Source organism: Triplophysa dalaica, chromosome 15 (genome assembly GCF_015846415.1).
Source record: "Triplophysa dalaica isolate WHDGS20190420 chromosome 15, ASM1584641v1, whole genome shotgun sequence".
Lineage (NCBI taxonomy): Eukaryota > Metazoa > Chordata > Actinopteri > Cypriniformes > Nemacheilidae > Triplophysa > Triplophysa dalaica.
This window is the reverse complement of record NC_079556.1, coordinates 1,970,781-1,983,028: the sequence shown is the minus strand read 5'-3', so window position 1 is coordinate 1,983,028 and position 12,248 is coordinate 1,970,781. Positions and strand designations below refer to the sequence as shown.

General features: G+C 38.0%; 1 protein-coding gene across 1 annotated transcript in view; it reads right to left on the bottom strand.

Moving 5' to 3' along the window:
* kif26ba (kinesin family member 26Ba) overlaps window positions 1-12,248 on the bottom strand; it is a 72,858-nt gene that overhangs the window by 42,858 nt on the left and 17,752 nt on the right. Inside the window, exons 3-4 of the mRNA XM_056768101.1 lie at window positions 7,845-8,462; window positions 654-817 (exon numbers count right to left, since the gene is read on the bottom strand). Coding sequence (XP_056624079.1) covers window positions 654-817; window positions 7,845-8,462 — 782 coding nt within the window. The remainder of the gene's footprint in view (window positions 1-653; window positions 818-7,844; window positions 8,463-12,248) is intronic.

Here is a 12,248-nt window from a genome sequence, read left to right as displayed (position 1 = left end):
TCTGTTAAAAACAAAAGAAGATATTTTTGAGGATGTAGGAAAGCAAACAGTTCTGGGACACTTTCTACTATGGCAGTCAATGGTGTCCAAGAACTGTTTGGTTACAAGCATTCTTCAAAATATCTTCTCTGTGTTCATCAGAATAAAAAAATGTATACCGATTTGAAGGGTGAGACACCATTTTTATTTTGGGGGGAACTGTCCGTTTGACAATACCTACAACTTAAAAGTAAAAAAGCATCTTAATTTAATTGAATAGCAAAGTCTATACCACAACTATAATAATACAGAGTCATCATATCTTTAAAATCTCTTTCACAGCTATTTTTCTTCCAGCTGATGAAACATTGACAGCCAATCAAAATCCATTCAAATTTAAAGGGCTAACACATATTAAATGTGAAAGTGCAGCAGGTGAAATTGTAAAAAAACATAACATTATTGTGTTTTTATGTTTACATTACATTAAGTTACATTAACAAGCTGATTGGATGGCAGAACGGTGACTTGTTTAACATTATTTTACAGCCATAATTTACTAGTATTTATGTTACAGGGGCCACATTAAGAAATTAACTGGTATCTCAAAAATATATTTCCAACAACGACAAAAATCCACTTTTAATTCTCGATGTAAAATGATCCAAATTTACCTGGCAAAGAAGGATGCAGCAGCAGAGGTGCCACTGGAGGGCGCTGTGGTGGCCGGGGCAGGAGCCGGGGGGCTGCTGTACGCTATCGGGCGGTCGGCATTGTATCGGTTCAGCGCGGCCTCATTTAAACCCTCTCTGTTGCCCTCCGACACCATCTGAGAGATCTGCATGGAAGTAAACAAACCCGTCAAAAACACGGCGCAAGAAAACACAATTAAACAGGAGACAGTGCCTCTATTAATACAGTTAGGCTAATGTTATATTATAATTAGCTAATGTTCTCAATTTGCTATTTTACGACCCCCATGACTTGTATTTTCCCAGACGTGCGGGGGAAAAGAGTGAAAACACATTCTATTTGTGTCTAAACTACTGCGGCATGGTAGCGGCACGCAGACATCTCTGGCAAGCGTCCCGGGTCACGCAGCGCCTGTAAGTTTAGCTCAGACTCTGCCAGGGCTCCAGATAAACTTGTTTAGCTTAAACGTGAGTCATGAGAAACAGCCCTGATAATTACGCCACGAAGGGCCCGTGGCTTTCTTAAACAAGCATACGGACAGAGCCACTCAGAGAGATTTGGAAATAATCCGGGCACCCTCCCCTGACCCGGCTCTGTAAATAGTCAGCAAGGGGACTGCTGTTGCTGCGGGACGGGGTCTGTCGGTTCGCCCCAAATAAGGACACGCACGTCCCTTTTGGCGATGTGCACTGCTGTACAGTGAAACAGCAGCCCGCTTTGTGTTTACTCAGAATGCTTTAGAAGTGTAGGCAAGTATCACCAAGATATGGTTAAAGGGACAAGTGAGAAAGACCAGATCTGTGTTGGTGCAGCTGGTGAGTTTAATAAGTGTTTCTGAAATTGTGATATGCTCAAGCAAAAGTCAACATTAAACATCAGGACACATGTTAAATTCATGTGTCGTATTTATGAAAAAAAAAAGATGCAAAATCATGTATAATTGCCGATTTTATGCATTTGCAATTGTTGGACCGTGAAAACCGAATTTGTAGTCTCACAAAATTTAAGATGAATTGCAACATCCGATTTGCACATGCCAACCAACACCGCATTCACAGATGACAGATATAGTAGAGCGGGCCAAATGCTCATGGTGTCTTCACAGCTTCACAGGTTATTTCTGTTTGGCTGCAGGTATGGTGGCAAAATTCACAGCCGTCTTAAAAATACACTCTGATAGCACATGACTAATAGATATATTTAGCGGTGTCTGAATGCATTACAGCTCAATATCTTTACATTAGACTGGGCAGACGTCCCAGCACCAGATTTACAGATGTGTAAACTTGACAGCTGCAAAAAGGAATAAAATCAAATAGATAAATGAATACTTTAACAAACCTGATAACAATCAGCTTATATCAGACACGGTATTGATCCTCTTACATAGGAACGTCAAAAACTTATTTGTCAGACATAGATTTATGAAACACTGATTAAAAATTACATTATCTTATAAATAAATAAAAAAGGATGTTAAACATTCTAACATTTAGACCGCAGAGCTTCTATCAAATCCAACTAGACCTTTTTTAGAAAATAAACTATAAAACCAGTCATAAGGGTCATTTCCTTAAATAGAGATTTATACGTCATCTGAAAGCTGAATAAATAAGCTTTCCATTGATCTTTTCAATTTAGAAAATCTGGAGTCTGAGGGGAGAAAATCGGCTTTAAAGTTCGTCCATCAGAGGCGCTGTAGGCCATTGCTAAGAAGAAACAGGTTTGTTTAAACGCTCTCCATTCGCTTAACGCTGAAATGACATTGTGGAGAGTAGATGAACCCGAAAGCAGAAATTCTAAGCTTTACATAGTAATTCCCAAAGAGTGTGCAGCAGCGAGCGAAGTTTGTATGTGTGTTTCCAATCATTTTTGTTCGCGATTTTGCAGCATCCACTCGCCTCAAAGTTTTGAAATATTTACTATACGGTACGAATTTAACAGAATATCCTAATGATTTTTGGCATAAAAGAAAAATATATAATTTTGACCCATGCAATGTATTGTTGGCAAGTGATACAAATATACCCGTGTGACTTATGAATGGTTTTGTGGTCCAGGGTAACATATAAAACCCTTAAAACCGTCAAAAGTACAGAAGCAAAACCAGCCTGTGGAGAGGGTGTTTTACATATAGATTTAGTTCTTAAAAACCTTTATTAACATTTAGAGAGTTTAGGGACAATACGAGTAACACAAATCTAAACTTACGTCCCTTTAAAAAAGGATTGTTTTCATTTAAAAGCCATGTTTTTTACTTAATGGTACTGGTGTCCTCACTGGTGACATTAAAACAGACCCAGCGCAGCATACAGACCATCAGATCGCTGGGGAACTCAAGTCTGATCTGCCATCTGTTGTGCAGGAATGAGAAGAAGGGACATAAAATACTGTCGGTGCCAACAGCACAGATTGCACCTCTCTGCCCATTCACCAGTTTATCACCATCATCTCTTCTTCTTTGGACCGCCACTCACTTGTCCTCCGTTTTACTCCATAATATAATGCTTTTGTCCAAATGTAAGGTTCTAATCCATTTAACCATTGCTATTCCTCACTTTTTCACTAAAGAGAACCTAATTACTGAAGGTATACTTAATAAAACACAAACCAGATTTCAGATGTCTACCTGCCTGACCTTGACTTTGACCTTCATACTGCTTTTGCTGCACCATATAGGCTTGTAAAGCTAGATTAATAATTTTAGCATTAATGTGATAACAGCGATAAGAGATACTGGCACATATTATAAGATCTCCAGTTACAGGTAGTGGAATGAGAGAGCGTTTTCTTCCAGGGTTTTTTACAAGGACAGAAGAAACCTCTCATTTTGTAAAGTAAATTATAAATCTGGATCAGGGCATAGTATGTTTACACCACAAATGAAACACATCTGGTTGTCTTTCCTTGTGTCATGTGTCATATGTCTGTTCATGCATGTAACTAAAAACAGCAAAATTGTTAGACCTTACTAATATAAATTTTATTAATTGTAGGAAAAAAAAAGCTAAATGTAATCAAATTGAATGTTTAAAAGATACTTTATTTAATAATTAAACTTAAATATTATGAATATCAAATACGATAAAAAACGAATTTCTATTAAATTAAATAATAAATAACATTAATTAAAATATTATTAAATTCATTTAATATAAAGATTAAATGATTTTTATTTAATGTAAAATATTTTAAAAAGTAAATAAATACCAATATATAACACACACACACATATAAAACATTAAGTAAAATAATATTAAATCAAATCAAAATAATGTATTATTAAATGTTGTTATATATTTTACATTAAAATAACTATTTATTGTTAGTTATAACACATAGTTAACTCATGTCAACAGTACAATTTAATAATTTTAAATTAAATATTAAAATATAAATAAAAACTGTTAAAAGATAACAATTAACAAAGGATTTAACTAAGGAGATGTTTTAGACATTTCTGCCATTAAATCCATTATATTCTGAATGTTCAACCTGGGAAACGTCATCAAGTCTAATTAAGTCATCCTCAAAAAGAGAGAAGCACCATCGTGACAATCTAGTGCTTCAAACACTGACAATTGAGAAAAGATAAACCAAATATTTAATGTCCTGGTTGCCCTGGAGAAAAATATAATTCTAGTGATTTATTCAAGCATATTAGAATGCCTTGAGCACAATTATGGCAACTTCATGACAGATGACAGATTACAAAGTATGTCCCTGTGCATGTGTGAAATCAATATCCAGCACTTGTGGTATTATGGATGTCTTATTTCATGTGTTTCTACAGCAGGCCAGGCCCACCACGTGACTATACATGCTCCGGGGTTCCATGAAACCAAGTTCAGGTGTGATGAATGAGGAAGGTGGAAAACATTTCAGAGAGTGGAAATCTCCTCATGTAGCATTTATACCCAAGAGAGAAAGAAAAGATAAAAAAATATCTTGAACGGAGGTTTGCTTCCACCCTGTTCCCCGGTGGCCCCCTGCATGCCCACATGTACAGACTTCCTCATTTATCTTAATTAAAACAAGGACACGCTGCGCTGCCTGGGTACACCATTCCCTGGATATGTGAACCTGTACTATTCTCCTCCATCCCCTGAGTTCTCTTATATCTGTCACAACTCTTTCCTACCGTGAGAAAGCATGCGGTTAAGTTGGGAATGGGGGTCCACAGCCCTGCAGGAAGACATTTCAATAGAGACAAGCTGCACACAATGAGATGAAGAAATGAAATATATTTTTGTCTATTTGTTCATATATGCATTTCTCTCTCTCTCGCTCTCTCTCTCTGGCTCTCGCTCTCGCTCTCTCTATACAGTATAAGGCAAAAATGCCTCATCACAGCTTTAAAAGGCCCTGTGATGTAACCATGGCAGAGGTCTTAAGTGTCTGTTGGGTGGTGGGTTAAATTCCTCCTCTATAGAAATGGATGTGGTTTTGAAAAACCCTCCTTAAGGAGATTTTATAAGGGTAAGACAAAGTCCTCACGGAATGCCAGGACTCCGTGTGTGGCACCCAAACTGTTTTTATGGCAAGGTCCTGCATCCAGGGAAATGGTCACTATCTGAGTTATTCTGCAACACAAATTTAACAGCTTCCTGTGAACAAAAAGCAGCCCCTTGGGCACAGAAAGACAGAAGGAGAGTGAGAGAAACAGAAAAGAAAACAGATTTTAGGCAAAGTAAACAGTCGTGAAAAGAAGTCACAAAAGACTGAGATAAAGATGCAGATTTTAGCTCATGGTGGAGGAAAGAATACCAAGGAGGAACACGAGGAACCTAAACCCAGAGGGATTATATCCACGGAAAGATGTTGTGAAGGGTGTGGCGCGTCCACAGCTTTAATCGCTTCCTATTAGGTTGAAAATCGAAACTATACCCACAGCCAAAAAATGCATTTATAGATAATGTGTTCCCATAAAACCATAAATATTCCAATAATGATATTTTGTTTATTTTGGGTGAACTAACTCCTATTTAATTTAGTGATGTGTCGTTGATTGTAAATGATAAATAAATTATATTCTTAAGACTAAGGGTAGTTTAGATTCTATATTCAGATTTAAAGCTATTGTAAAAAAACAATTTGGCAAATGCATTCTTTATTCTTCCAAAGTTGATATGCTGCTTGAAACGCAATTGGTGAGGTAAAGCTGAACATGTGTGTCAGTATTCTGTGTTCTTGGTTTCACCTTGAGTCTGTGCCTTCTGAATGAGGACACATTTGGAAGAGAGAGATATGAGTGGACATGCGAAATATCTAATGTTAAAAGATTCCCCACAACGCCCTCAATATTAAAACTTTAGTAATGATTTAATACAAAAGATGGTTCCTTCATAGTCTAATGAACCTCACTTTCATGCACGTGTCAAATCCATGATCTGTAATTTTAACTATTTCGAGGGATCAACGTCACACAGAAGAGTCTTTGTTCTCCGTAAAAGTTCATTTTTAAAACACTGTTCTTATCTAAATGGATTTTAAAAGCTTGACTCTTAAAATTCGATCAAGGAAACATTAATCCACTCAACCACTTAGACTCACACCATAATGTTCATTTCCAAATATAGCCAATGAAACATACTTCAAAAGATTCCTGTTTAAGTTCATCTACAAACAACTTCATTTACAGCTGATTTAAAATCAGATTCAGTTTGAGATGCACAAGAATACATGATAGTCTCTTGTACACATCAATCCCTTACATTTAATGGAAGGTAAACCAGCTGACACTGTCTGATAAGCCATTGAGACTCCAGAAAAGATGTGATCTAATCAGCCTGGTGTGTCTTCATTTAGTTCGATTTCCTAAAAAGACCCACGAGCACTTCTGTTCCAGCAGACTGACAATATATGCCAAGGTTTAAGAATGAATTATCCTTTAAAACAAGATATCCCGTCTGGATCTTGTTCAAATGTTTTTGTTTAATATATTTGCTTTGGTTGCACAAATTTCTGCATCCGTCTCGGAAGAACAAGAAATTAGGTCTGAAGTGGACTGAGCATCATTCACCTGCGTGACAGGATTAAATAGTTTGGTCTCCAAAGACACACTCGAGGTCATTGGTCTCAGTCGAAAAATAAAGAGTCGCCTCTGATACCAAGGCAAGTCTGAGGCAAACTCTTTTGGAAATGACTCCTCAACACTACTTGGAGGGTTCCGGGACCCCTTGCAGTCTATATAAAATCTAATTGCTTCCACCCTGATTCATTACCAATGCACATTAGACCCAGAGGGTTTCCCACAGGACTGTATCATCAGATTACAACATTAACCACAATGTGTAAACGCTCTCATTATATCCAAGGCACTGCTCCCCGAAGCGACAGAAAGCCACCAACCATGAATAAAAACTCAGACTTTTCCCCAAAACCAAGTGAGATGCTTTGATGTCTATTGCCTACAGGAAGTAACATTCACAGCAGCTACTTGAGTCTAAAAGAAAACTTGCAAAGTGCATTTTTTGGATCTACATATAGACAGCATCTCACACACCACACAAAATTGATTTACAATATGAAATTTGTTGTTGTTTTTATTAAAACGCTATATGTGACCCTGGACAACAAACCAGTCTTAAGTTGCACGGGAACATTTTTAGTAATTACCAAAAAACAGGTATGGGTAAAAATGACAGATTTTTATTTTATGCAAAAAATCATTAGGACATTAAGTTAAGATAATTTTACTACCGTAAATGTACAAAATGGTTTGAAGTCAAATGGTGTCAAACTGATCGACATTTTCCACAGCTCAAATGATCAAGTTGTATAAAAAGATACAACCAACAATTGATTTGATTTGCATAGAATTTCATGTAAGCATGTTGTGAGCTAATCTTACAAATCACATTCTCTCAAATTTCGTTTTTAAACAAACACTAGTTCTATTTTTCTATTTTTAAATCATGTTATTGTATTGCATTCATTTTTTTCAAGACGGATTAGGTATTAGCTCCAAAAATGAGCCTACACTTCCTATTTTAACAGGAAGCACCTATAACCTGATATTTCTCTTCTTCTACGCCATAATGAACTGAATTGATGTGATTCCTTAAAATGCATTGAACGTAAGCAACAAACCAGGTTCTATCTCCTTAAGAAGTCCTAAGTTAAGAAGTGTGATGCTCTTGCTCAACAAAACAGAATTAACAAGCCCCTACCTGGTAAGGATAAAGCGTGACCCCATTGGCTCTCGACAGATGCCCGGCCGTCCATGCGCCCTCCATATACTGGTGAGTTTGGAGCGCCGTGGAGCTCAACACGGTCCCATTGCTGTTGCTGGGGCTCCCTGGTGGATGTGGCTGTTGCGACGCTGTCGACTTTCCACCGTGTCCGGGGGAGTTATTCTTCTTCTCCACCCCGCTGCTCACCCCCAGGGTGTTGGGCTTGGACCCGTGTTTGGGATGGGTCGGATGGTGCGGGCTGGCACTGTTACTTGCGCTGGTGGTTGTTGCTGTAGAACTGGAGGGGAAAGCTGGCACAGCTGCAGGAGCGGAGGATGCTGATGGATGGTACCCCGGAGGCAGGTAGGACCAGTCCCGTGGTGGCGTGGGGCCCTGGAGGACGCTGCGAGAACTGACGAGGGAGGCCAGGGATGGAGGAGAGCCGGGAGACACGTCACACTGGTCCAGGCTTAGAACCATGTGGACGGCTTCCTGTTTTAGTTGACTCAGGTGGGTGGAGCAGACATCGCAGCGGCCGTCTCGCTCGTTCCAGGCTTTGCGCGTGCTGTTGGGCACCTGCAGCTTATCGTGGATCAGCAAAGAGAATGAGGGATCCTATACAGAAAGAGAGAGAAAATTGTCTTAACATGACGGTCACATTCAACATTTAATTGTAATGATTCTTTCCACACAAAGATATTTGTACTACATAGATTTTCTAATAAATAGTGTCTTAAACCCATTTATTACTTTGGAATACTTAGTCCGTCAAAAGGAAAATAATTTTCGGGTGGGCATTAATGTTAGGTTGGCAGGGAATGCTGGGAGACTGCTGAAGAGAAGCATAAATAAATACAATGGTCATCCAAACAGATTTCAAAGTTCAAAGTAAATAAAAAGAAAAAAATGAATAAAATTTGTGAATAAAAAAAGTGATTAAAGTAACAATTATAGTTGGTTTAAGATCTATTAAAAAGATTCAGTTTGATTAAAGTAATAAAAAAATATTCATGCGTGTAAAAAATCATAAACATTAAGAATTGTAACCATGTAATTTAATTGTAAACATAAAGGAATACATTACAATAGTGAGAGAGAAAAATATAATTATTTTATTAAATTAATGAAATAGAAACTTAATAGAAACTAATTTTACATTTATGATAGAAGTTTTCAGTGTATATATTGTGTATGTAAAAGACAGAATGAGAAAGATCATACTTGGGGGTCCGTGGCATCTAACAGATTGAAAACCCCTGGTTTAAAGTGTAAATTGTTTTCATTGGATGTACAGTATGTCCCAATTTTTTTTTTTTTACATTTTTACAATACACATCTCCCCCCACACATTAAAACATTACTGAATACTTCTCACACTTTGTTACTTTAGATTTGGTGTACACTTTTTAACAAGCAGTCTTCCGTCTCTTCATTAACATAAAGCTGCCAATTATCTGGGTTCATAACATCATCACACCAACTGTTGCGTGAAATGTAGATCATAATGACGTTCTGGCACATGCTCACAGGCTATGGTGAAAATGTGGGAATGATTTGAATTAGTTGAATTGAGATGATGAATGACATCATCAGTTTATCACGCCTGGGAAAAGATGCAGATTTACAAGGACTCAGCGGATTAACAGAAGTTACTTAGAAATTAATTAGAAATACTTAGAAATTCCTTACATTTACATATTTTTATATTTCACCTTAGATATAAGAGAACTCTTCATAATGAATACACTCCCGTTTTATCACTTTTATTTTAGACCCAACAGCCGTCATCTATTTAACTTCTAAAGCGACCTGAAAATCACTTGACCTTTTAAACTGGTAGGACTATATCTGTTAGACACAATAGCGGTGCTTTCAGACTCTAAAAGCACAGCTAGTACAATAATTAACCTTAAACCTTTGAATCATGAAATAGACTTCCCAGACTTGCTAATGTGTGAAGACTGGAACTGAATTAAGAGACTGATAATAACAGCGTGTTGCATTCGTCTAAAGCAAACCTGCATATTACTGAAGTCACTCTGCTTTCAGCCATCACATGCAAAACCAAGACGTTTTTCATCCATACAAGGACAAATTTGGCTTTTAAATGCAGCAAAATTGCAAGTGAAAAGTGATAACATGAGGCCAGATGGTCGAACGCAAGGGATTCAAAAATGGCTTGCTGACATCATCCGAGAAGGAAAGTCATTTCAGAGACGATGCAAGCGATAACATTTTGATGAAAATATAATAAGCCGAGTACATTAAAATCACTGCATGTATTCATACAGTAAATAGGGTCCATCTTGATTTCATCTTGATTTCAAGCAATCATTGTTTCTCCCTTAATATTGTATAATTGTAAGCACGGTGTCCTCACCGCACCTTTACCTCACCGATGGGTTTGCCCAGCCCCCCCCCCCCCTCGGCTCTCCCCGGCGGCTCACGGCATCGATCCAGTTAATCAAAAGCCGTCCACGATCACAGTCACTGGAGGAGAGAGACTGAAGGTCTGTTCTGATTAAAACCACACATTCCTGCTGTCAGTGTAAATCTAGAGGCCGTCTCCTGCTTACACAAGATGCTTTGTGCATCCATCCCCTCCACGGCCAGCGTCCACTTTGCCCCGTAGATCGTACGCAGTGACCTCTTTAAATTGCTACGGTTAAGTCCACTATGCTGACATAAGGCTTGTATCATAAGGCTCTGTATAAAAGTTCAGAGCTAAGAATATTTTCTCTCAGCAGGTTGGTGTTCTCTTGTGTTTTTGGTCCATGTCCAAAAGATGGAAATTCAATCTGGCACAACGCACATAATGGCAAAATCTACCCAGAATGCTCCTCTGTCTCATTGTGCATGCATTCTGGATGTGCTTTGGTGGAGATGTGCGTCCTGATCTCACCTTAAAGGGACAGTTCACCCAAAAATAAAACTTCTTTCATGATTTACTCCCGATTCATTCCAGTAACGACTTTCTTTCTTCAGCTGAACACAAAAGAAGATATTTTAAAGAATGGTGGTAGACAAAGAACATCAGACCCCATTGACTTCCATTGGTTTGACACCAAACCATGAGACATTTCTCAAAATATCTTATTTTGTGTTCCACAGAAGAAAGAGTCTAATGCAGGTTTTGAATTATTTGAGAGGGGGTAAATGATGGCTGAATTTTCTATTCCTTTAACTGGTTAGGCAGTTTTGGGCACTAGCATTATTAAAAAGTACATGAAAGTACAGAGCGCATGAATAATGAATCTCTTTTTTATGAATGCATCGAACGCAGTCTAGATTTTTAATGTCAAAGTCACCTCTCCTTGTCCTTTGCTCAGTACATTTGTTTCAGAGACGCTGATGTCAATACAGTTTATAAGGGTTCAATTGCTGATTCTCTGCCAATGACAACATCGTTTTGTCTGTCATCTGTGATATCTCTAACCAGCCTTCAAACCAGCATTGGTGGATCATTTAAAGATGCAACTGAAACGGCACGCATGCTACTTCACTTAAAGGAATTGCACAAGATACATTTGTCTGCTAAGCAATATTGATGTAAATATTTGCAGAAGGCAGACAGACATGATCTGGAATATGTCTCGAACTGAAAATACTCACACGCTGACCTTCACTTCCCAGGCCAACAGGAAACTATCACTCACACGCTTGAAGTTCTGGTGATAGATACTAACTGTCTGTCTATGTGTGTTTATCACAAAAGTTCTCAATTTTTCCGGGCATGCTTAAATATAAAAACATATTTAAGGTAAATCTAGTGTGAGATGACTGTAAACTCTGGAAGTTCAGAAGTTTCAGACTGCGGCAGCAGAAACCTGCAACACTTTTAATTCATGCAAAGCCACTACAGATATTTCGCCTGTCAGGGTGGAGACCCAAAAACCAAATCCTAAGCTGTGCCACTTTAAGCCTTCGCCAAAAATAACCAGGAACAGCAGAACTATCACTGCGACAGAAAATAAGCAGATGTTTTGTTCTGGTGAAAACCTGCAGCCCAAGCCATCGCAACAAATGCATTAAAGACCTTACAATTGAGGAAAACTGCAGTATCTGAGCAGAATGCACGGCATGTTACTTATGTTGAGTATTTGATATCTCATATCTCATATGAAGATGCAAAAGTCAATGAGTGAATAACTTGCCTCCTTCCATAATAATTGTAGAGTTTCAGCGTAAAATAATGGTTTCAAGTCATTTAAAATGATAAATTCTAAGTGACACTTAAAGGAAACTTTGCAGTGTGTTCATGTGTAAACTCATTATCTGCCAACACAAATGCACAATACGCTTTTGAGTATTTGCGAGTCATGAAACAAATAATTGGCATCTCTTGGTTAAAGAAAAAATACGATTACTGCCCCAGTGAACTTAAAGTTGTGAAATAACTCA